The 25,883-nt window shown below is 53.2% G+C and overlaps 1 protein-coding gene across 1 annotated transcript in view; it reads right to left on the reverse strand.

Moving 5' to 3' along the window:
- SRCAP (Snf2 related CREBBP activator protein) overlaps window positions 1–25,883 on the reverse strand; it is a 77,057-nt gene that overhangs the window by 40,761 nt on the left and 10,413 nt on the right. Inside the window, exons 6-23 of the mRNA XM_063933030.1 lie at window positions 23,756–23,831; window positions 23,467–23,556; window positions 20,034–20,141; window positions 19,282–19,469; window positions 8,208–8,385; window positions 7,481–7,617; window positions 7,229–7,398; window positions 6,961–7,153; window positions 6,739–6,875; window positions 6,387–6,573; window positions 6,131–6,300; window positions 5,860–6,050; window positions 4,851–5,003; window positions 4,606–4,770; window positions 4,291–4,527; window positions 4,014–4,181; window positions 1,834–3,935; window positions 1,213–1,424 (exon numbers count right to left, since the gene is read on the reverse strand). Coding sequence (XP_063789100.1) covers window positions 1,213–1,424; window positions 1,834–3,935; window positions 4,014–4,181; window positions 4,291–4,527; window positions 4,606–4,770; window positions 4,851–5,003; window positions 5,860–6,050; window positions 6,131–6,300; window positions 6,387–6,573; window positions 6,739–6,875; window positions 6,961–7,153; window positions 7,229–7,398; window positions 7,481–7,617; window positions 8,208–8,385; window positions 19,282–19,469; window positions 20,034–20,141; window positions 23,467–23,556; window positions 23,756–23,831 — 4,862 coding nt within the window. The remainder of the gene's footprint in view (window positions 1–1,212; window positions 1,425–1,833; window positions 3,936–4,013; window positions 4,182–4,290; window positions 4,528–4,605; window positions 4,771–4,850; window positions 5,004–5,859; window positions 6,051–6,130; window positions 6,301–6,386; window positions 6,574–6,738; window positions 6,876–6,960; window positions 7,154–7,228; window positions 7,399–7,480; window positions 7,618–8,207; window positions 8,386–19,281; window positions 19,470–20,033; window positions 20,142–23,466; window positions 23,557–23,755; window positions 23,832–25,883) is intronic.

Genomic DNA, 25,883 nt, shown 5'->3' on the forward strand with positions numbered 1-25,883 from the left:
ACACACACACACCCAGGAGGGCACAAGAAACGCAGGCGTCACACGTACACCCAGGAGGGGACAGGAAACGCAGGCGTCACACGTACACCCAGGAGGGGACAGGAAACACAGGCGTCACACGTACACCCAGGAGGGGACAGGAAACGCAGGCGTCACACGTACACCCAGGAGGGGACAGGAAACGCAGGCGTCACACGTACACCCAGGAGGGGACAGGAAACGCAGGCGTCACACGTACACCCAGGAGGGGACAGGAAACACAGGCGTCACACGTACACCCAGGAGGGGACAGGAAACGCAGGCGTCACACACACACACCCAGGAGGGGACAGGAAACGCAGGCGTCACACACACACACCCAGGAGGGCACAGGAAACGCAGGCGTCACACACACACACCCAGGAGGGCACAGGAAACGCAGGCGTCACACACATGCACCCAGGAGGGCACAGGAAACGCAGGCGTCACACACACACCCAGGAGGGGACAGGAAACGCAGGCGTCACACACACACACCCAGGAGGGGACAGGAAACGCAGGCGTCACACACATGCACCCAGGAGGGCACAGGAAACGCAGGTGTCACACACACACACACACCCAGGAGGGCACAGGAAACGCAGGCGTCACACACACACACACCCAGGAGGGCACAGGAAACGCAGGCGTCACACACACACCCAGGAGGGCACAGGAAACACAGGCGTCACACACACACACCCAGGAGGGGACAGGAAACGCAGGCGTCTCACACACCCAGGAGGGCACAGGAAACACAGGCGTCACACACACACACCCAGGAGGGGACAGGAAACGCAGGCGTCACACACACACACACACACCCAGGAGGGCACAGGAAACGCAGGCGTCACACACACACACCCAGGAGGGGACAGGAAACGCAGGTGTCAGGCAGGGGACTGTGGGAGTACACTGTCATACATACACCCGGGGACGGGACGGGACAGGGAACCCAGGTATCAGGCAGGGTACTGTGGGAGTACATTGTCATACGTACAACCGGGGGTAGGAGGACGACAACAGGGAATGCAGGTGTTAGGAAGGGGACTGTGGGAGTACACTGTCATACGTATACACTAGGGTGCATCAAGTGCCCCATGAATTTTTAAAAGTAAGAAAAGGGGGAGGGACCGCAGGTGTAATGCAGGGGACTGCGGGAGTATACCGCCACGCGTACACGCCGTTACATACCTCTCAATAAGGGGGCGCAGCTGCTGGAGGCGCTGTTCTGGGGTGAAGATGACGCTACTTAGTGCGCTGGTCTGGAGGCTGTGGCGCAGGGTGCAGACGCTTAGAACCTCGGTGCCATATATAGGAGCCAGGCTGCATCTTCTCTCATTCAAATGAAAAATCCTTTCCAGACGCTCCACTTTCTGTCTCCGACGCCGTTCCTCCAGCAACTCCTGTGCGGAAATGACGCTTTTGTCACTGCTGTATCTAACATGATGTCCCCCCTGACCCCAGATCACTTCTTACTCATGTAACTCCAGTCAGTGTACACCTACATAGGGGTTCAGTATGTATTAACGGCGGACGGAACGCCGACCATACAAATCCCAACAGCGGCATCCCGCCCGCCAGAATGCCAGCCGCGGGGTCCCTGCCGTCTCGCCACGGGATCTACTGCATCCTCTACATAGGCTTACCGTACGACACTGATGAATTACACAGGTTCTGTGGCGGAGTAAAACCAGGTGACATACAGGCAGAAGTCCGCAGCCACAGAACCTGTGTAACGCATGCGATAGTATGGTAAGCCTAGACATACATATATGGCGGTCATTACACCGAGGTTAGGCAGAGAGTGCTCACCACATAGAAGGGTGAACGAGGCGGAGGTGGCAGCTGACGTCGGTGCCTCACAGATGTAGGAGCCGTGGAGTTCTGCGAGGAGCGGGATTCATCTCCCTCCAGTGAGATGTCAGTCTCCGTAGGTGTTCCGAGGGTCACACTCACCACTGGAGGACCAGCCATGGACAGCGACAAAGACTGCTCTGGGATAGTCACTGCTGTGTTCTCCACGTTCGGTGTTGTAGAGGGAGATACGCTGTACTGCGGAGCAGAGCTGGACAGGGCGGAGCAGGGTAACGGCACAGACTTAGGCTCTGCTACACCAGAAGAAAGGATGGGCCGCAGAGCAGCTGCAGAAAACGCATGGGAAGGCAGCAAAGGCATGTGAGAAGAAGTGGACACCACTAATGACGGTGAGGCTGCCGGCAAAGCTGAGGGGGAGGACACGGACATAACCAGGGGATGGGTGGCTGGGGAACGCAGCTGTGGAACAGGGGCAGGTTCTAACGGATGAGTGGGAGCAGCCATTGAGGAAGACAAGACTGGGGAAGGAGCTGGCGCAGGCACCAGCAGCAAGGACGCTGGGTCATGGGAGGAGACAGGCAGGCAGGACACAGGAGCCGGCGTAGAAGCTGGCAGCAGGGGTAGTGGAATAGGAGTGGAGGCTGGCATGAAGGGCAGGGGTGCTGGAGCAGACGCAGGCACTGATAATGAAGGCTGGGGAGCTGGAACCCTCAGAGGAGGAAGGGGAATGGTGTGTGGCCTGGCAGGCACGAGGCACGAGGTGGGTGACAGGAGAGAGGAGGATAGTGAGACCGGAATGGAGTGTGAGGAGGCCGATTCGCAGGGACTGGGAGCCTGAAATGCTGACACTGGAGACTGGGTTAGGAGAGAGGGCGCGGGAGCTGCGGCCAGCAATGGAATGCTAGAAGCTGGGCTTACATTCAGCAGAGGAATGGGCACCTTTGACGATGATGACGCTGCCGCCAGTAATGAAACTGCGCTAGATGCAGTCAACACAGGCAAAGGAGCCGACGCCACAGAGGGGATTTTGAGAGCTGTATTAAGCACCAAAGGGGGCAACGAGTCAGAAGCAGAAGCTTCCAGCAGAGGCACTGGGACGGCATCAGGAGCCATGAGCATAGGTGCCTCCAGCAGAGAAGCTGTAGCCGCTGGCAGGTGGGATGGCCGGGGGGCCGTGGCAGCCAGTACTGGCCGGGGGGCCGGGGCAGAGAGCATTGGCCGGGGGGCCGGGGCAGAGAGCACTGGGAGGAGAGCAGGTGTTGCAGTCTCCGCTGTAGAATAGGAACTCTTATTGGCGGACGGAATGGGTAAATGAGTAGCAAATGGTGCTAACTGGCCAGACACAGGGGCAGCCAATAAAGGCAGGGTGGCAGAGACGGAGGTAGCTGGCACGGGAGCAGATAGTGTGGTGAAGGTGGTGGCACTAGGGTGCGTGTACAGGACTGGGGCGGTGCCACTGTTTGTAGTAGGCAGAGGAGACAGCGTGAGGAGAGACACCGGGCTGGTCAGGAAACGAGCGGGCATAGGGTTGTAGCTGGACACTGTGGCGGGAGCGGAGTTTGCTAGAAGGGCGGGTACTAAGCTTAAGTTGTACGTGGGAGGCGCCAGTTTGGGTATGCTGGAAGGAGGTGACGGCGAGTTGGGCGCCAGGTTGACATAAAGGGCGCTGTCAGTACAAGTAGTAGGTACGCAGATGTTGGGGGTCAGGGAAGGAGACTCCTGCCTCTGCAGTCCGTTGCCGTTCTGTACTGTGTGGGCATCTGTGAGGGCAGTGTCTGGGTTGTGAGGTTTATAGAGAACGGTACATGGGCCACAGTCAGGACCTACAATCTGCGCTGCGGAGCAGTTTGGAGAAGAATGAGGGAGGGCAGGGCTTTGTGTATGTCTGGGAGGGGATGAGTGGTGGTTTGTCAGCTGCATGGCAGAAGTGCCCGTCGCCAGAAGTCGCAGTGCCACCCCAGACATAGGAGGGGCTGGGGAGTCCTCTGTACTAGGAGGCACAGGACTGGGAGAAGGAAGCCTCGAGGCCAGCGCTGGACTGGACACCATAAGCAGGGGACTGTTTGCCAGGGTTAGTGTGGAGGTGGCAACAACAGGAGCTGCAAAAAGAAGAGTCACGTTCAGAGTCCAGGGGTGCCAGGGTATCACGCATCATCATCTTCTATGTGCCTACTTACCCGCCCTCTCCCCAAATCCCTCTCGTGCGTTCACTTGCTCTGGATGTGGACCAGGCATGAAACGGAGCAGTGGGCGCACTGGTGGAGCTAGAGGAAGACGCTGTGGAGCTGCTGGGATTTCTCTGGTGGCCTGTCTAACCACAATCTTCACAACGCCCGAGGCCGACACTAGAGAAAGAGAGAGAGAGACTGAGCTAGCGACAAAGCAAATTCCATCTCCCAGACGATTGCCGGACAGAAGTGCAAAGGAACTAATTCTAATGTCCAGGTGGCTCACCTTGCCCAGGCGGTGCCATGCCAGCGGCCGCAGAAGTCGGGATGTTCGCGCTGTTCAGCAATGTGTGCTGCAGGGACTGGACAGATAACGCCTGGACACTATTCTGCACCAGCTGCGAGGGCACAGAGGCTGTAGGAGCTGCCGCCTGCTGCGCTAAGGCCTGGATTAGGGCAAGCTGTGCCGGCTGGCTCAGGAGATGATGCTGTCCACCAGAAGAGACCAGGTGAAGAACATTCCCTGTCACATGGACAGAAGACGTTAGGTAAACCAGGTACATACTGGAAGCGGGTAACAAATGGAAACGGAGACACTCACCCTGCATTGGCCGAGGCTGCCCCACACCCAGCGGCCGCATCTGAGCGCCACTTAACGTGAGTTTGGCACCCTGCAGCTGCAAAGTGAGTGGCTTAGTGACCGATGGATTCTGCAGAGGACGTCCACTGAGAGATGCCAGCTGTGACAAGCTGATGACTTCTCCGGCTATGGAGGAAAAGACCTCACAGGTTATTTGGCTGCATGTCAAGCTATTATACAGAATGACCTATAGATCTATTACTCACAGGGCAACCGGGCTTGCATGTCAGGAGTCAAAATAAACCTCTGAGCCCCAGTGTAAGCAGGCTGGAAGTTCTGCACCGGAACCGGCTTTCCTACTCCACTCACTACTTGTGTAACGGGCACAGGGCACGCAGAAGGCTGGACCAAGGGTGGTGCTAGAAACGGAAACAAGATTAATGAGGAAACAAAAGAAATAAGGAGGAGGGAGAGAGGGGGGGGGGAGGTGAGAGAGGGGAGGGAGAAAGGGGGGGGGGGGGAGAGGGGGAGGGAAAGAGAGGGGGAGGGAAAGAGAGGGGGAAGGGGGGAGGAAAGAGGGGAAAGGGAGAGGAGAGAGGTGGGGGGGAAGGGAGAGGAGAGTGGGAGGGAGGGAGAGTGGGAGGGAGGGAGAGTGGGAGGGAGGGAGAGGGGGTGAAGGGAGGGAGGGAGGGAGGGAGAGAGAGGGGGGAAGGGAGGGAGGGAGAGAGGGGGGAAGGGAGGGAGGGAGAGAGAGAGAGGGGGGAAGGGAGGGAGGGAGAGAGAGAGGGGGGAAGGGAGGGAGGGAGAGAGAGAGGGGGGAAGGGAGAGAGAGAGGGGGGGGAAGGGAGGGAGAGAGAGAGAGGGGGGAAGGGAGGGAGAGAGAGAGGGGGGGGGGGAGGGAGAGAGAGAGGGGGGGAGGGAGGTAGAGTGAGAAAGGGGGAAGGGAGGAAGCGAGAAAGAGGGAAGGGAGGAAGCGAGAAAGAGGGAAGGGAGGAAGCGAGAAAGAGGGAAGGGAGGAAGCGAGAAAGAGGGAAGGGAGGAAGCGAGAAAGAGGTAAGGGAGGAAGCGAGAAAGAGGTAAGGGAGGAAGCGAGAGAGGGGGAAGGGAGGGAGAGAGAGAGAGGGGGAAGGGAGGGAGAGAGAGAGAGGGGGAAGGGAGGGAGAGAGCGAGGGGGAAGGGAGGAAGCGAGAAAGGGGGAAGGGAGGAAGCGAGAAAGGGGGAAGAGAGGAAGAGAGAGAGCACATCCTAGAGATACAGAACGGTCACTTTTCTCACCCTGTGGGATCGGAGCAGTTTGTGCAGGTCCCGTGGCTACTGTGACAGCTTCAGAGGAGGGGGATGAGGCGGAGGGAGGAAGGGTGGCAGGTAAGGATGTAGAGGGCATGTCTGGGGCTCTCTGCACCGGCCGGGAACTATTGACTACAACCACAGAACGAGGATCAGGTTTCACAACTGGCTGCAGCATCCTAATGAAGAGAAAACCCTTCTAAATGACCACAAGTTGTGAGATCTAAATATTCAATACAAGAACATACTCCAAACAGACCTGTTCACCTTCATCTTGAGAGGACGAGGCCTAGGCGGGGGCTCTGGGGAGTCTGCGATCTCTTGTATAAGTGTGCGGGAGGGCTTGTGCTGGGGCAGGAACATGTCACTCTCATACCGGCTTACACGCCCCTCCATGTTAATGAGATCACACAAGGAGAAATCCACATGCTGAATACAGTGAGATATTACCAGTCAGACGCTACTCCTTGCATTTTCCCTACTCCCCATCATGTAATCCCCGTCCCTGTACCTGCCTCGAGTGGGTGTCGCTGGAGAGCATGAAGGACCAAAGAGGGAACAGTGTAGCAGATAGTGCTGGTTATGAAGGGCGAGTGAATCGGACGTGGATCAAACAGGTTGGGATGATTACACACCTTCCGGAGCTGCATCAGGATGTTAATCACACTCATGAAGTGGCCGCTGGCCAGGGTCTCCCGGGTGCTGTGAAAGATGGGAGATGGGAGAAGACGCTGATCAGGCACATGAGACGGTCACGAAAGGCCTGAGGAACGTCACTGGGCGACAGGAAGAGCCTGCGACGCACTGACAATCTCTCCTACAGGAAAGGCGGAGCTGTCAGAGAGAACAGGTACTTCTCATACTCACGCTGCTTGCGCCATGAAGTCATCGTATAGGAAACGCTGACGCTTGGACAACCGGCAGTAGATGACATGCTCATATTTCTTGGGCATTTGCTTTTCTACATCCAGCTTAATCCTGCGCAAGAGGAAGGGGCGCAAGACCTGGAGAAGGAAGACGAGGTGCCACTGACTTTTACGCTCTACATGAATGCACATCCAGGTACACACTCTTCTGCAGATCTCTAACCTTATGCAATCTGCGCACCAGACCCTCATTGTACTCTTGACTCCCCTCAATCATGCCCGTCAATGGATTGGAGAACCACTCCTTAAACTCCCGGTGAGACTGGAAGACGTGAGGCATCAGGAAATGCATGAGAGACCACAGTTCCATCAAGGAGTTCTGTAAAGGCGTGCCAGTGAGCAGCAGTCGTCTCTGACTGGGGAGAACAGCAAACTTAGAAAACGCATCTCCAACAGAGGTCTTCTGCTCAGAGAACCATCACATATCTCACCTGTTGAAGTTCAGGAGACTTTGCCAGCGCTGGGATTTAAAATTCTTAATGTTCTGGGCCTCATCTAGGATGAGATATCTCCAGTTCTTCCTGCGGAAGGCCTGGTGATCTTGTAGCACCAGCTTGTAGGAGGTGATGCACACATGGAAAGCATTGGCCTTTGTCCAGCCCTACAGGAGGACATCAGTCAGCAAACCTATGAGATGACCCGTACAGGAGGAGGATGCTGGGTCTCTACCACCAGCTACTCACCTGTCTTTTCAGCTTGCGTTCTTTCTGGGAACCATAATATGTCAGTATTTTGAAACTGGGGCACCAACGTTTCAACTCCATCTCCCAGTTTAATATTACACTGGTTGGAACGATAATCAGATGAGGACCCCAATTTCCTACAGGCAGAAATAAGCAATAGAGGCATGAATTGTAAACTCCAGTATTGTGAATGCTCAGTCCATCACCACCGGGTTATTGTCCTTACTGCAACAGACCTTTACAATATTGGCCTAAATACATAGCTGTAATAAAATTAGACCTATGCTGCTGGTACCTTTTCCTAGTACTCCAATAAGGCTGGAAACCAGGTGTGTGGGATTATGACTGGGGTAGAGCCATGTGGCTAAGGTGGCCACCACTGGGAGATGGCCGTTCTGTGGGCCTAATATGGACTATATTATAAATACCTGCTACAGTCAGTGGTGACACCAGAAGAGTAACTGCAGCACCAGCGAGCGGAGTAAAGTACCAGACATGGGACAAGAGAAATAGAAGTTTCAATGCAAAGCTATACAAATACACGTGTGCTGTGGGCCCGGAACCCATCCGCAATGGAGATGTATCAGCAACATGTGACCAGGCCCAGTGCCTCCCAGCTCCCCCACCACACTGGGTACAAGGGTCTCCTCTGACTATGGCACCGGTACGGTATTGTGTAATGGCGTGTGTAATGTGTGCGATTAGGGGACATGCAGTACAGTCTTACCCCGATCACAGGCCAGATGTGCCAGGAGGGAGATGGTCTGAATGGTTTTCCCCAAACCCATCTCATCGGCCAGAATACCATTCAGCTTCTTCTCATACATGGTCACCAGCCACTCCAACCCAATGTGCTGGTATTCACGAAGGTCCCCACGAAGCAGGAACGGAACAGCCGTCTTCACCTGGCAGATAAGACACAGAGAAAGAGATGAGACTCTAACGGAGACAGGGGGCAAAACAAGAAGGGGAGAGACAGGGATCAATTCACCAATACAAATGCAGAGTAACAGAGCAACAATGCAGGGAGGAGCCTGAAAGGGAACGGAGGGTAGACGCGCACAGGCCTGAGGGGGAACGGAGGGTAGACGCGCACAGGCCTGAGGGGGAACGGAGGGTAGACGCGCACAGGACTGAGGGGGAACGGAGGGAAGACGCGCACAGGACTGAGGGGGAACGGAGGGAAGACGCGCACAGGACTGAGGGGGAACGGAGGGTAGACGCGCACAGGCCTGAGGGGGAACGGAGGGTAGACGCGCACAGGCCTGAGGGGGAACGGAGGGTAGACGCGCACAGGACTGAGGGGGAACGGAGGGAAGACGCGCACAGGACCGAGGGGGAACGGAGGGAAGACGCACAGGACTGAGGGGGAACGGAGGGAAGACGCGCACAGGACTGAGGGGGAACGGAGGGAAGACGTGCACAGGACTGAGGGGGAACGGAGGGAAGACGTGCACAGGACCGAGGGGGAACGGAGGGAAGACGCGCACAGGACTGAGGAGGAACGGAGGGAAGACGCGCACAGGACTGAGGGGGAACGGAGGTTAGACGCACACAGGACTGAGGGGGAACGGAGGGAAGACGCACACAGGACTGAGGGGGAACAGAGGGAAGACGCACACAGAACTGAGGGGGAACAGAGGGAAGACGCACACAGGACTGAGGGGGAACTGAGGGAAGACTCGCACAGGACTGAGGGAGAACAGAGGGAAAACGCACACAGGCCTGAGAGAGAACGGAGGGAAAACGCACACATAATCCAGGCCTGAGGGGGAACGGAGGGAAGACGCGCAAAGGCCTGAGGGGGAACGGAGGGAAGACGCGCACAGTCAGAGGGAAGCCATGCACAGGCCGGAGAGAGAACGGAGGGAAGACGTGCACAGGCCAGAGAGAGAACAGAGGGAAGATGCGCACATATCCAGGCCGGACAGAGAACAGAGGGAAGACACATGCAGGCCTGAGGGAGAACGGAGGGAAGACGCACACATATCCAGGCCTGAGAGAGAATGGAGTAAAGAAGCGCACATCTCCAGGCTTGAGGGAGAACGGAGGAAAGACACGAACATCTCCAGGCCGGAGGGAGCACGTATGAAAGAATCACACATCTCCAGAACTGAAGGAGAATGAAGGATCGATGTACACATCTCCAAGCCTGAGGGAGCACGGAGGGGAGACGCACACATCTCCAGGCCTGAGGAAGAACGGAGTGAAGAAGTGAAGACGCACACAGGCTTGAGGGAGAATGGAGGGAAGACGCACACATCTCCAGGCCTGAGGAAGAACGGAGTGAAGAAGTGAAGACGCACACAGGCTTGAGGGAGAACGGAGGGAAGACGCACACATCTCCAGGCCTGAGGGAGAACGGAGGGAAGATGCACACATAATCCAGGCCTGAGAGAGAACGGAGTAAAGAAGCGCACATCTTCAGGCTTGAGGGAGAACGGAGGGAAGACATGAACATCTCCAGGCCAGAGGAAGCACGGATGAAGGAAGCACACATCTCTGGGCCTGAGGGAGAATGGAGGAAAGAAGAGCACATCTCCAGGCCTGAGGGAGAACGAAGGATCAATGCACACATCTCTCGGCCTGAGGGAGAACAGAGTAAAGAAGCGCACATCTCCAGGCCTGAGGGACAACGCACACATCTCCCAGGCCTGGAGGAGAATGGAGGGAAGACACATACATCTCCAGGACTGAATGAGAACGGAGGGAAGACACGCACATCTACGGGCCTGAGGTAGACCGGAGGTAAAGCGCGCGCATCTCCATGCCTGAGGGAGAACAATATGTGCATACATCTCCAGGCTTGAGGGAGGTGCAGGAAGAGCTGGACAGCATAGCCAGCTAATTATTTTACTGGTGTTCCAAAGAATTCCCACTCGGTGGCCAGGAGACTGCTGCCCGGTCTTGTTTCCCTCACTCTCAAGCCCAAAGAAGGTGATAAGAGCCCCCAGTAAAAAGATGAACGTTTTAGAGGGAACCCTGACCCACTGCAGACTGGCCAGCAGTCGGGGTGTAGTTACCAGCCCAGTGCCCACTCCCCATCAGGGACAATGTTAAATGTGTGCATACACAACACATGCACAGAGCTTGACTGGTCAAGGGATCCAGGGCGGGTTTAGCTGTTGTGGCAAAATGTGTTAGAACTGGATAAAAAGAGGGCCTGCAAGAAATGGTAATGTATCCTTCCGAGAACCAGGCAGGATTGTAGCTTTGTGACATCTCTATGCTGGGACTGTCCCCAAGCGTCTTTAGCAAGGGATCTGTGCAATAAACATCTTGCCATAAAACGTCTGCATCTGCTGTATCCTGCGACCACCAGAGTAGTGTGAAACACAGGAAGATGCCAGAGCCCTTTCTACTGCATACAGAGCCGTAGGCTGAAACACGCTCTGAAACATGTCTGCTTTGATTTACGGCACCCTTGTTACCGTCCACAAATGGTCCCGGTCAATCACTTTGATAATAATTCCAATCTGCGACCACCAAAGTCCATCACAGCACATGCGCAGTGCAACTTAAATGCATGCACACGCGCCTTACGAGGGAACACAGGAACTGAGCAGGAGAAAGAAGCTCCCGGACTGAGGAAGAACAGAAAGGACACAAGCCTACAGAGGAACTGAGCAGGAGAACAAAGCTCCCGGACTGAGGAAGAACAGAAAGGACAAGCCTACAGAGGAACTGAGCAGCAGAACAAAGCTCCCGTACTGAGGAAGAACAGAAAGGACACTCCGTTCAGCTTTTCAGTTCATGGCTGCGACGGGGTTTCTTTTTGTAAGCTCCGTCCAGCTCTTGCAGCATTCAGTGTGCTGCGTGTGGCTGCTCTTTGTGAGGACCGACACGCCATGCGCTGCTCCATGCAGCGGCACCATCCCGGACCCATGTTTTTAGAAGAAACTGAGAAGGGATGTGTAAGTTGTAAAAATAAAAATAAGATTTTACTTACCGATAAATCTATTTCTCGTAGTCCGTAGTGGATGCTGGGGACTCCGTCAGGACCATGGGGATAGCGGCTCCGCAGGAGACAGGGCACAAAAATAAAGCTTTAGGATCAGGTGGTGTGCACTGGCTCCTCCCCCTATGACCCTCCTCCAAGCCTCAGTTAGGATACTGTGCCCGGACGAGCGTACACAATAAGGAAGGATAATGAATCCCGGGTAAGACTCATACCAGCCACACCAATCACACCGTACAACTTGTGATCTGAACCCAGTTAACAGTATGACAAACGTAGGAGCCTCTGAACAGACGGCTCACAACAATAACAACCCGATTTTTTTGTAACAATAACTATGTACAAGTATTGCAGACAATCCGCACTTGGGATGGGCGCCCAGCATCCACTACGGACTACGAGAAATAGATTTATCGGTAAGTAAAATCTTATTTTCTCTGACGTCCTAAGTGGATGCTGGGGACTCCGTCAGGACCATGGGGATTATACCAAAGCTCCCAAACGGGCGGGAGAGTGCGGATGACTCTGCAGCACCGAATGAGAGAACTCCAGGTCCTCTTTAGCCAGGGTATCAAATTTGTAGAATTTTACAAACGTGTTCTCCCCTGACCACGTAGCTGCTCGGCAGACTTGTAATGCTGAGACCCCCCGGGCAGCCGCCCAGGATGAGCCCACTTTCCTTGTGGAATGGGCCTTGACAGATTTTGGTTGTGGCAAGCCTGCCACAGAATGTGCAAGTTGAATTGTGCTACAAATCCAACGAGCAATCGTCTGCTTAGAAGCAGGAGCACCCAGCTTGTTGGGTGCATACAATATAAACAGCGAGTCAGACTTTCTGACTCCAGCCGTTCTTGAAATATATATTTTCAATGCCCGGACCACGTCCAACAACTTGGAATCCTCCAAATCGTTAGTAGCCGCAGGCACCACAATAGGCTGGTTCAGGTGAAACGCTAACACCACCTTAGGCAGAAAATGAGGACGCGTCCGCAGTTCTGCCCTGTCCGAATGGAAAATCAGATATGGGCTTTTATACGATAAAGCCGCCAATTCTGACACTCTCCTGGCTGAAGCCAGGGCCAGTAGCATGGTTACTTTCCATGTAAGATATTTCAACTCCACCGATTTGAGTGGCTCAAACCAATGGGATTTGAGAAAATCCAAAACTACATTAAGATCCCACGGTGCCACTGGGGGCACAAACGGGGCTGTATATGTAGTACTCCTTTTACAAAAGTCTGGACTTCAGGAACTGAAGCCAATTCTTTCTGGAAGAAAATCGACAGGGCCGAAATTTGAACCTTAATGGACCCCAATTTGAGGCCCATAGACACTCCTGTTTGCAGGAAATGTAGGAATCGACCCAGTTGAAATTCCTCCGTGGGGGCCTTCCTGGCCTCACACCACGCAACATATTTTCTCCAAATGCGGTGATAATGTTGTGCAGTCACCTCCTTCCTGGCTTTTACCAGTGTAGGAATGACCTCTTCCGGAATGCCTTTTTCCCTTAGAATTCGGCGTTCAACCGCCATGCCGTCAAACGCAGTCGCGGTAAGTCTTGGAATAGACACGGTCCCTGCTGAAGCAGGTCCCGTCTTAGAGGTAGAGGCCACGGATCCTCCGTGAGCATCTCTTGAAGTTCCGGGTACCAAGTTCTTCTTGGCCAATCCGGAGCCACGAGTATCGTTCTTACTCCCCTTTGCCGTATAATTCTCAGTACTTTTGGTATGAGAGGCAGAGGAGGGAACACATACACTGACTGGAACACCCACGGTGTTACCAGAGCGTCCACAGCTATTGCCTGAGGGTCTCTTGACCTGGCGCAATACCTGTCCAGTTTTTTGTTGAGGCGGGACGCCATCATATCCACCTTTGGTTTTTCCCAACGGTTCACAATCATGTGGAAGACTTCTGGATGAAGTCCCCACTCTCCCGGGTGTAGATCGTGTCTGCTGAGGAAGTCTGCTTCCCAGTTGTCCACTCCCGGAATGAACACTGCTGACAGTGCTATCACATGATCTTCCGCCCAGCGGAGAATCCTTGCAGCTTCTGCCATTGCTGTCCTGCTTCTTGTGCCGCCCTGTCTGTTTACGTGGGCGACTGCCGTGATGTTGTCCGACTGGATCAACACCGGCTGACCCTGAAGCAGGGGTTTTGCCAGACTTAGAGCATTGTAAATCGCTCTTAGCTCCAGTATATTTATGTGAAAAGACATCTCCAGGCTTGACCATACTCCCTGGAAGTTTCTTCCCTGTGTGACCGCTCCCCAGCCTCTCAGACTGGCATCCGTGGTCACCAGGACCCAGTCCTGTATGCCGAATCTGCGGCCCTCTGACAGATGAGCACTCTGCAACCACCACAGAAGAGACACCCTTGTCCGTGGTGATAAGGTTATCCGCTGGTGCATCTGCAGATGCGATCCGGACCATTTGTCCAACAGATCCCACTGAAAAGTTTGTGCGTGGAATCTGCCGAATGGAATCGCTTCGTAAGAAGCCACCATCTTTCCCAGGACTCTTGTGCATTGATGCACAGACACTTTTCCTGGTTTTAGGAGGTTCCTGACAAGTTTGGATAACTCCTTGGCTTTCTCCTCCGGAAGAAACACCTCTTTCTGAACCGTGTCCAGAATCATTCCCAGGAACAGCAGACGTGTTGTCGGTGTCAACTGAGATTTTGGAAAATTCAGAATCCACCCGTGTTGTTGCAGCACTAATTGGGTTAGTGCTACTCCGTCCTCCAGCTGTTCTCTGGACCTTGCCCTTATCAGGAGATCGTCCAAGTAAGGGATAATTAATACGCCTCTTGTTCGGAGAAGAATCATCATTTCGGCCATTACCTTGGTAAAGACCCGAGGTGCCGTGGACAATCCAAACGGCAGCGTCTGAAACTGATAATGACAGTTTTGCACCACGAACCTGAGGTACCCTTGATGTGAAGGGCAAATTGGGACATGCAGGTAAGCATCCTTTATGTCCAGGGACACCATAAAGTCCCCTTCTTCCAGATTCGCTATCACTGCTCTGAGTGACTCCATCTTGAATTTGAATTTCTGTATGTACAGGTTCAAAGATTTCAGATTTAGAATAGGTCTTACCGAGCCGTCCGGCTTCGGTACCACAAATAGCGTGGAGTAATACCCTTTTCCTTGTTGTAGGAGGGGTACCTTGACTATCACCTGCTGAGAAAACAGCTTGTGAATGGCTTCCAATACCGTCGCCCTGTCTGAGGGAGACGTTGGCAAAGCAGACTTTAGGAACCGGCGAGGGGGAGACTTCTCGAATTCCAACCTGTAACCCTGAGATACTACCTGCAGGATCCAGGGGTCCACCTGTGAGCAAGCCCACTGTGCGCTGAAATTCTTGAGTCGACCCCCCCACCGCTCCTGAGTCCGCTTGTAAAGCCCCAGCGTCATGCTGAGGGCTTTGCAGAACCCTGGGAGGGCTTCTGTTCCTGGGCAGGGGCTGCTTGCTGTCCTCTCTTACCCCTTCCTCTGCCCCGGGGCAGATATGACTGTCCTTTTGCCCGCTTGTTCTTATAGGACCGAAAGGACTGCGGCTGAAAAGACGGTGTCTTTTTCTGTTGGGAGGGGGTCTGAGGTAAAAAGGTGGATTTTCCGGCAGTTGCCGTGGCCACCAGATCCGATAGACCGACGCCAAATAATTCCTCCCCTTTATACGGCAATACTTCCATATGTCGTTTAGAATCCGCATCACCTGACCACTGTCGCGTCCATAAACTTCTTCTGGCAGATATGGACATCGCATTTACTCTCGATGCCAGAGTGCAAATATCCCTCTGAGCATCTCGCATATAAAGAAAAGCATCCTTTAATTGCTCTATAGTCAATAAAATACTGTCCCTATCCAGGGTATCAATATTTTCAGTCAGGGAATCCGACCAGACCACCCCAGCACTGCACATCCAGGCTGAGGCGATGGCTGGTCGCAGTATAACACCAGTATGTGTGTATATACTTTTTAGGGTAGTTTCCAGCCTCCTATCAGCTGGATCCTTGAGGGCGGCCGTATCAGGAGACGGTAACGCCACTTGTTTTGATAAGCGTGTGAGCGCCTTATCCACCCTAGGGGGTGTTTCCCAGCGCGCCCTAACCTCTGGCGGGAAAGGGTATAATGCCAATAACTTTTTTGAAATTAGCACTTTTCTATCTGGGTTAACCCACGCTTCATCAAATACATCATTCAATTCCTCTGATTCAGGAAAAACTACAGGTAGTTTTTTCACCCCCCACATAATACCCCTTTTTGTGGTACTTGCAGTATCAGAGATATGCAAAGCCTCCTTCATTGCCGTGATCATATAACGTGTGGCCCTACTTTAAAATACGTTTGTTTCTTCACCGTCGACACTAGATTCAGTGTCCGTGTCTGGGTCTGTGTCGACCGACTGAGGTAAAGGGCGTTTTACAGCCCCTGACGGTGTCTGAGACGCCTGGGCAGGTACCAACTGGTTTTCCGGCCGTCTCATGTCGTCAACTGATTTTTGTAATGTGCTGACATTATCACGTAATTCCATAAACAAAGCCATCCATTCCGGTGTCGACTCCCTGGGGGGTGACATCACCATTATCGGCAATTGCTCTGCCTCCACACCAACATCGTCCTCATACATGTCGACACACACGTACCGACACACAGCAGACACACAGGGAATGCTCTTATCGAAGACAGGACCCCACTAGCCCTTTGGGGAGACAGAGGGAGAGTTTGCCAGCACACACCCAAGCGCTATAATATATATGGGAACAACCTTATATAAGTGTTGTATCCTTATAGCAGCTTAAATATATAAAATATCGCCAAAAAAAGTGCCCCCCCTCTCTGTTTTACCCTGTTTCTGTAGTGCAGTGCAGGGGAGAGTCCTGGGAGCCTTCCTCACAGCGGAGCTGAGCAGGAAAATGGCGCTGTGTGCTGAGGAGAATAAGCCCCGCCCCCTATTTCGGCGGGCTCTTCTCCGGTGTTTGTGAGACCTGGCAGGGGTTTAATACATCCATATAGCCTCAAGGGCTATATGTGATGTATTTTTTAGCCATAAAAGGTATTATACATTGCTGCCCAGGGCGCCCCCAGCAGCGCCCTGCACCCTCAGTGACCTATGGTGTGAAGTGTGTGACAACAATGGCGCACAGCTGCAGTGCTGTGCGCTACCTTCATGAAGACTGAAAAGCCTTCTGCCGCCGGTTTCTGGACCTTCAATCTTCAGAATCTGCAAGGGGGGTCGGCGGCGCGGCTCCGGGACGAACCCCAGGGTGAGACCTGTGTTCCGACTCCCTCTGGAGCTAATGGTGTCCAGTAGCCTAAGAAGCCAATCCATCCTGCACGCAGGTGAGTTGAACTTCTCTCCCCTAAGTCCCTCGTTGCAGTGAGCCTGTTGCCAGCAGGACTCACTGAAAATAAAAAACCTAAAAACTTTTTCTAAGCAGCTCCTTAAGAGAGCCACCTAGATTGCACCCTGCTCGGACGGGCACAAAAACCTAACTGAGGCTTGGAGGAGGGTCATAGGGGGAGGAGCCAGTGCACACCACCTGATCCTAAAGCTTTATTTTTGTGCCCTGTCTCCTGCGGAGCCGCTATCCCCATGGTCCTGACGGAGTCCCCAGCATCCACTTAGGACGTCAGAGAAAATAAAATATTCACTAAGTGTGGGAGCCCCCACACCAGCCCTGTTGCTCCGACGAGCACAGAAAAAACACTGAGGTACTCGGGGAGTATGGAGGGGAGGAGTGTTACTGAATTTGAATATTCAGTGCCCTGTTCCTTTCGGAAGCCGTCCATATCCCAAGAGTACTCCAGTGACCCCTAGTGGATGAAAAAGAAAGGACACAAGCAGACAGAGGAACTGAGCAAGAGAAAGAAGCTCCCGGACTGAGGAAGAACAGAAAGGACACAAGCCTACAGAGGAACTGAGCAGGAGAAAGAAGCTCCTGGACTGAGGAAGAACAGAAAGGACACAAGCCTACAGAGGAACTGAGCAGGAGAACAAAGCTCCCGGACTGAGGAAGAACAGAAAGGACACAAGCCTACAGAAGAACTGAGCAGGAGAACAAAGCTCCCGGACTGAGGAAGAACAGAAAGGACACAAGCCTACAGAGGAACTGAGCAGGAGAACAACGCTCCCGTACTGAGGAAGAACAGAAAGGACACAAGCCTACAGAGGAACTGAGCAGGAGAACAAAGCTCCCGGACTGAGGAAGAACAGAAAGGACACAAGCCTACAGAGGAACTGAGCAGGAGAACAAAGCTCCCGGACTGAGGAAGAACAGAAAGGACACAAGCCTACAGAGGAACTGAGCAGGAGAACAAAGCTCCCGGACTGAGGAAGAACAGAAAGAACACAAGCCTACAGAGGAACTGAGCAGAAGCTCCTGGCCTGAGGAAGAACAGAAAGGACACAAGCCTACAGAGGAACTGAGCAGGAGAAAGCTGCTCCTGGCCTGAGTAAGAATGGAAAGGACACAAGCCTACAGAGGAACTGAGCAGGAGAAAGCTGCTCCTGGCCTGAGTAAGAATGGAAAGGACACAAGCCTACAGAGGAACTAAGTAGGAGAAAGAAGCTCCCGGCCTGAGGGAGAATAAAGGACACAAGCCTGAAGAGGAACTGAGCAGGAGAAAGCAGCTCCCGGCCTGAGGAAGAACAGAAAGGACACAAGCCTACAGAGGAACTGAGCAGGAGAAAGCAGCTCCCGGACTGAGGAAGAACAGAAAGGACACAAGCCTACAGAGGAACTGAGCAGGAGAAAGCAGCTCCCGGCCTGAGGAAGAACAGAAAGGACACAAGCCTACAGAGGAACTGAGCAGGAGAAAGAAGCTCCTGGCCTGAGGAAGAACTGAAAGGACACAAGCCTGAAGAGGAACTGAGCAGGAGAAAGAAGCTCCTGGCCTGAGTAAGAATGGAAAGGACACAAGCCTACAGAGGAACTAAGTAGGAGAAAGCAGCTCCCGGACTAAGGAAGAACAGAAAGGACACAAGCCTGAAGAAGAATTGAGCAGGAAAAAGAAGCTCCCGGCCTGAGGAAGAACAGAAAGGACACAAGCCTACAGAGGAACTAAGCAGGAGAAAGCAGCTCCTGGCCTGAGGAAGAACAGAAAGGACACAAGCCTACAGAGGAACTAAGCAGGAGAAAGCAGCTCCTGGCCTGAGGAAGAACAGAAAGGACACAAGCCTGAAGAGGAATTGAGCAGGAGAAAGCAGTTCCCGGACTGAGGAAGAACAGAAAGGACACAAGCCTGAAGAGGAACTGAGCAGGAGAAAGCAGCTCCCGGACTGAGGAAGAATGGAAAGCGTGCGCGCAGCTCCTGGGCTTGAGGAACATAGGAAAAGGACACGTGAGGGAGGGAGGGGAGTATGTGTGTTGTCAGGGAGGATTATTCTTTGGCATCGGATTTGTGTTATTGTGAAATGTTTTATGAGTGGGCAGATAAAGTATTTAATCGGTTTTGCCAGTTCTGAACATGGATGTTATGTTATACAATACAGCTCTATCAGAGAATTGAAATGGTCATCACTGAAGTAATTAGAGGTGGACTTGATCACATGAACTGATGACCATGGATGCAGCAGAACTGCGCCAAGGGCCACAGATTCCACCACACAGCTCGCTGCCCTATGCTTGGTGTATACTACATGCTTGAAGGACTGCCATAACACAGAGGGAAACAGATCCCATGTGCACTACACACAGACATAAAAACAAAGCACAAGAGGCATGGCAGATGAGAGGAAGGGTGGGGGCGGGGGTAGACAATGCGCTAGATGGTAAGGACATAACAGACACAAGAGTGAAGATGAATTAAGGGAGACCAAAAGGTGGCTTCAACATTACCTGTGTGGTAGCTAAGGTATAACCCTTGGGTTGCAGAGATTCGGCAGTTGCTGCAATATCAGTAATTTCCTTTTTAGGTTCTGGGACATCTTGCTGCAATTGGTCAATCCCAGGACCATCGTCATCCTGCTTGAGAAGAAACTCTACTCCCTCCGATTCACAGTCCGATGATTCACAATTTGAAGACTCTGTTATGAAAGAGGGTTCATAGGATAGGGCTAGCTCCAGTCACAGCAGTCTTATCCCATACCTAATGCGCCCTACACACTGGGCGATCACGCTGCAAGATATGAACGATCTCGTTCATTAATGAACGAGATAACGTTACGATCTGTCAGTGTGGAGGCACCAGCGATGAACGATGCGCAGCCCCGCGCTCGTTCATCGCTGATGCCCCATCGGCTATGCATGCAGGCGAATATGGACGATATCTCCACTACCTGGTCTGTCCTCTCTCCAATCACAAATCCCGTCTCCTCCACACCAAACCCACCATTCCTATATCATCACCTACCAGATGTCTCCTCCTCAATCTGTACTCTCTCCAATCACAACTCCCGTCTCCACCACCATTCCTATATCTCATCACCCACCAGATGTCTCCTCCCCAATCTGTCCTCTCTCCTATCTATCACAACTCCTGTCTCCTCCTCACTCAACCACCATTCCCATACTTCATCACCCAGACTGTTCCCTCTGTGATCACAACTTCCTACTCCACCACCAACCCATTTCCATATCTAGTCACTCACCAGATGTCTCCTGATCGGACAGTTGACTGTCTCCACTCTGATCAGACAGCTCCTCCTCAGACTGTACCACAGAGTACTTTAGCAGCAGGTCGTCTAAGGACATCTCTCCTATAGTGAAAAACAATGAATAATCCTGTTGATATATTCAGATCGGCTCATTACGCTCAGTGGGGGAAGGGAGAGGTCATGGCAGCATAGGCAGAGTACACAAAATATCTATCTCACGGGTATACATTTATATGGCGCCACCAGGGAGGGAAGGGGGGTTGGGAGGGTCAGCAGCGCCTTGCAAAGTACATAAACCATAAGTTTACATGGTACATGCAGGTACGCATCCTTTATGTCCACGGACACCATGAACTCCCCTTTCTCTAGTCCCGCAATTACTGACTGTATTGATTCCATTTTGAATCTGTACGTTGTTAGAAATTGGCTTAACACCCTTAAATTGAGAACTGGTCCGACAGACCTGTCCGGTTTTAGATTTGAATAAAATCCTGTTCCCCTTTGAGAAGTCTGAACAGGCATAATCCCTTCCGATTGAAGTAACTTTTGAATAGCTAGGAGTAATTGCTCTCTGAGGGCACAGAGGGAGGCCTGTCGTAAAGAACCGACTGTGAGGCCGGTTTAGAAATTCTATTTTGTAACCTTGGGAAATAATCCTGTTGGTCCAGACTTCTGGTGAGGTTTCGGCCCAGGTGTCCTGCAACCTTTCCAACCGAGCGCCCACCATGGGAGACCCAAGGTGAGCTGGGAGACCGTCATGCCACGGTCTTGTCAGCGGGCTTAGGATCTTGTTTTCGAGCTGTGGCCTGGGGACGGCCTCTGCCTCCGTTTCCACGAGCTTGACTGCCAAAACCTCTTCATCTAGCTCGAAAGGATTGAGCCCTAAATGAGTTGAACACTGGACCAGAGTAACTTCTAGTTCTAGGATATGTGGTAGGTGGGAATGTGGATGTAATTCTGGTCCAAAAAGAGCTTCCCCTACAAAGGGAATCGCCTCCACTGCCTTCATGGAATCTGAGTCCACTTGCCATTCTCTGAGCCACAGAATCCTTCTGGCCGATGTAGCCAGAGCAGAGATGCGGGACGCTATACTGCTAGTATCTCTTGTATCTTGGCAGATGTATGAAGTGGACTCTGCTCCCCAAGTTTAACTGTTTCATCCTGGTCATTATCCGCCACTGCCTGAACAATCTGACCAGCCCATGCTACAATAGCCTTATTCACCCAAGCACTGACAATCGTAGGTCTCTGAGATGCTCCTGCAGCCACAAAGATAGATTTTAGTGCCGTGTCCAGCTAACGTTCTGAGACATCCTTTAGAGTAGATACATTCGGTATAGGTAAGATAGTCTTTTTGGACAGTGTAGCCAGGGAGGCGTCCACGATTGCCGGAACCTCCCACTTAGTCATTACAACTTTAGGCAGTGGGTAGTTAGCCGTAAACTTCTTGGGGATCTGGAAGAGTCTATCTGGCTGCTTCTCCCATTTGATTCTGGAGAGTCTGTGGAATTGGAAACACTGCTGTCTGGGGTTTCTGAGACTCAAAAAGATCAAAGACCTCAGATTCCTTAACCTCATCTTCTTTAACGTTAAGGACCTGTTTTACGGCCGCAACCAGTGACTCCAATCCCTTGACTTCAGTATCCTCCTTCTGAGGACCGACATCCGCTATCGCTTCTACGGACTCTCCCTCCTCATCTATGAGACCCTTCTCTTCCTACTCTTTTTGCAGGATAGGGAGGTGTCTCTATACCGCCTTACGTACATTTCTTTCTATCTGTGCGGGTGGAGTAAATCTAATTAGGAATTCCTCCATAGTCTTGGAAAAACCCACAGCACATTCTAAATGTTGTTTGCAGGATTTTGCCATCTCCCTAGAAATGTCTGCCAGGGCATTTTCCCATGACCGGATGGACTGAGCGTCTATCCCTAAACAAGTGTCGCACACCCCGGAGCTGCCAACATTAGTGCTCTTCTTTTCACACTTTGATCAAACGTAACAAGTTTTTGTGGTCTTGGCTAATGCTTTAGACATTGGTAAAAACTCACATGCACCAATCAGCAGTACTTTCACCCTATAGCATAGAAGGAGAAAGACTGAGGGGATATAAGGAGCCATGAGTCACATAGCTGGAATTAAAATGAAAATTCAATGTGTCTCTAACCAGCCGGACGTTTGCAAAACCCACACCAGCGACTGTAGGTACAGCGTGAGGTAACAGGGGTGAGATTCCGGGGCTCCTGCTCAGTAGGACCTGTCAGTAGAGTCCCTTGGAAGATAAAACTAAAATAATTTCAGAAGATTTCAGCAGGGAAAGCCTATACTCAGCTGGCGCCAGTACTGCCCGCAAGCATCACCTTTTATATACACCGCACTAAGCTGAATATATATATAATCTAGAAGTTTCTGTACATTTCTGTATTAGGGCTCTCGCTCTCTAAAAAGTCCACCCCCCTCAGAGGCTGGGCGCTAAAACTGCGAGCCTGAGGAGAAAAACAATATGGCTGAAACTGAAATGTACTGATCTGAAATGTACTGTGGCTTGCTGTGCGGCTGGGAAACCCGTCCTGCGTGCCGCCGCGGGGAGCTTTTACCTCACAGTCTCCGGGAATCACTGAAAACACACACTGTCTCTACGGCTATGCTCGTCTCTCCGCCCACTCCGAGTCCCCGGCCACCTGTGCCGCACTGCCGCCGGGTCCAGCTGTCAGGAGCTCCCTTCAATCTGCGCACCTGAAACCTAAGCCTGCCGCCGCTGCCTGCACTAACTGTCCCGCATGCCGGCTAGTGTACCGAGTACTCACTGCTGCTGATGATCTGAGAGATGCCGTACCGTAATGGGGACAGTCACCCCCCTTTCACTTAGGCAGGATTGGTCCTTGATTTTAGAAATAAAAATTCTTAATGAAGCCAGAGCTCCTTTCCTGCGCTGCACCTCCACGCACAATTATTACTAGGGGCGTGAAGGGGGAGGAGCCGGCTGTGCGTAATGTTTGTGTTAGATTGTGCTACCTCCGGTCTGCATTCTACACACCCCAGCTGTCTGAGGGTTCCAGTGTCCCCGAGTAGATGAACAAGAAAATAATAAGAATAATATTGGAGCAGTTTTCATAACGGGGGAGAGCAAACGACAAGCAGATGTTGCCTTTAGTATTCAGATTCCAGTTGTCCTTGATTGCGCACGTTCTATGGTAGAATATGATTGGCTGCACAGGGTAACACCTACCCCACAGTGAGACGGCCACATCCCGCCTCATAACCAAATGATATATAAATGTACACAAATCACAGCAAGCTCCGAGCCAACACTGTCTTCTAGGAAGCGTTATACGGTCATTCCTATCCCCAGCTTCCTAGGTATGCGCCTTGCAGCGTACCAGACATCACACACATCTGGCAGTGGGAAGAGGCCAACAGAGGAAATACCTTCTCTAGCCAGCTGACAGAGCTCCTCCACGTGGTCCTGCTGTCCCGCGAGCTCTTCCTCTGCCTGGATAGTATCCTCCTCATCCTCGGCTAAGCAGAGACACACAATTATACACAGGAATAAGCAGGCAGGCTTGTTTATACATAATAAGGTGTAGACACAATGGTGCGCTGCCCAGCATCACTGGTGGTGGCACCCGTCTGTCATTCCCCAAATGCTTACACCCGCGGCCACTGACTGTGCTGCATACAGCAAGGCCTGGTTACACAGCACTGTGCGTACACTCACCTTCATCCTCATTTGCAGTAAATTCACCATCCTCCTCCTCCTCAGTGTCTGAATGCTGGTGGTTGTGTAACTGATCCTGCAAGCAATAAGCAGATGTGGTACAGAGAGAGAGAGAGAGCAGTCACACACAGGACACACACACAAGACACAGCAGCAGGGGGCAGTACAGTCACACACAGGACACAGCAGCAGGGGGCAGTGCAGTCACACAGACACACAGGACACGGCAGCAGGGGGCAGTACAGTCACAGCAGCAGGGGGCAGTACAGTCACACAGACACACAGGACACAGCAGCAGCGGGCAGCACAGTCACACACAGGACACAGCAGCAGCGGGCAGCACAGTCACACACACACAGGACACAGCAGCAGGGGCAGCACAGTCACACACAGGACACAGCAGCAGGGGGCAGCACAGTCACACACAGGACACAGCAGCAGGGGGCAGCACAGTCACAGAGGACACAGCAGCAGGGGGCAGCACAGTCACACACACAGGACAGCAGCAGGGGGCAGCACAGTCACACACAGGACACAGCAGCAGGGGGCAGCACAGTCACACACAGGACACAGCAGCAGGGGGCAGTAAAGTCACACACACACAGGACACAGCAGCAGGGGGCAGCACACACACACACACACAGGACACAGCAGCAGGGGACAGTACAGTCACACACAGGACACAGCAGCAGGGGGCAGCACAGTCACACACAGGACAGCAGCAGGAGGCAGCACAGTCACACACAGGACGCAGCAGGGGGAAGCACAGTCACACACAGGACACAGCAGCAGGGGGCAGCACAGTCACACACAGGACACAGCAGCAGGGGGCAGCACAGTCACAGAGGACACAGCAGCAGGGGGCAGCACAGTCACACACACAGGACACAGCAGCAGGGGAAAGTACAGTCACACACACACAGGACACAGCAGCAGGGGGCAGCACAGTCACACACACACAGGACACAGCAGCAGGGGGCAGCACAGTCACACACAGGACACAGCAGCAGGAGGCAGCACAGTCACACACACACACAGGACACAGCAGCAGGGGGCAGCACAGTCACACACACACACAGGACACAGCAGCAGGGGGCAGCACAGTCACACACAGGACACAGCAACAGGGGGCAGCACAGTCACACACAGGACACAGCAGCAGGGGGCAGCACAGTCACACACTCACATGACACGGCAGCAGGGGGCAGCACAGTCACACACACACAGGACACAGCAGCAGGGGGCAGCACAGTCACACACTCACAGGACACAGCAGCAGGGGGCAGTACAGTCACACACAGGACACAGCAGCAGGGGGCAGCACAGTCACAGAGGACACAGCAGCAGGTGGCAGCACAGTCACACACACAGGACACAGCAGCAGGGGAAAGTACAGTCACACACACAGGACACAGCAGCAGGGGGCAGCACAGTCACACACACACACAGGACACAGCAGCAGGGGCAGTACAGTCACACACAGGACACAGCAGCAGGGGGCAGCACAGTCACACACACACAGGACACAGCAGCAGGGGAAAGTACAGTCACACACACACAGGACACAGCAGCAGGGGGCAGCACAGACACACACACACAGGACACAGCAGCAGGGGCAGTACAGTCACACACAGGACACAGCAGCAGGGGACAGCACAGTCACACACAGGACACAGCAGCAGGGGGCAGCACAGTCACACACACACAGGACACAGCAGCAGGGGGCAGCACAGTCACACACACACAGGACACAGCAGCAGGGGGCAGTACAGTCACACACAGGACACAGCAGCAGGGGGCAGTACAGTCACAGAGGACACAGCAGCAGGGGGCAGCACAGTCACACACACACAGGACACAGCAGCAGGGGGCAGCACAGTCACACACACACAGGACACAGCAGCAGGGGGCAGTACAGTCACACACACATACAGGACACAGCAGCAGGGGGCAGCACAGTCACACACACAGGACACAGCAGCAGGGGGCAGCACAGTCACACACAGGACACAGCAGCAGGAGGCAGCACAGTCACACACACACACAGGACACAGCAGCAGGGGGCAGCACAGTCACACACACACAGGACACAGCAGCAGGGGGCAGCACAGACACACACACACACACA

The sequence above is a fragment of the Pseudophryne corroboree genome, chromosome 7 (assembly GCF_028390025.1).
Source record: "Pseudophryne corroboree isolate aPseCor3 chromosome 7, aPseCor3.hap2, whole genome shotgun sequence".
In the NCBI taxonomy this organism is placed as follows: Eukaryota; Metazoa; Chordata; class Amphibia; order Anura; family Myobatrachidae; genus Pseudophryne; species Pseudophryne corroboree.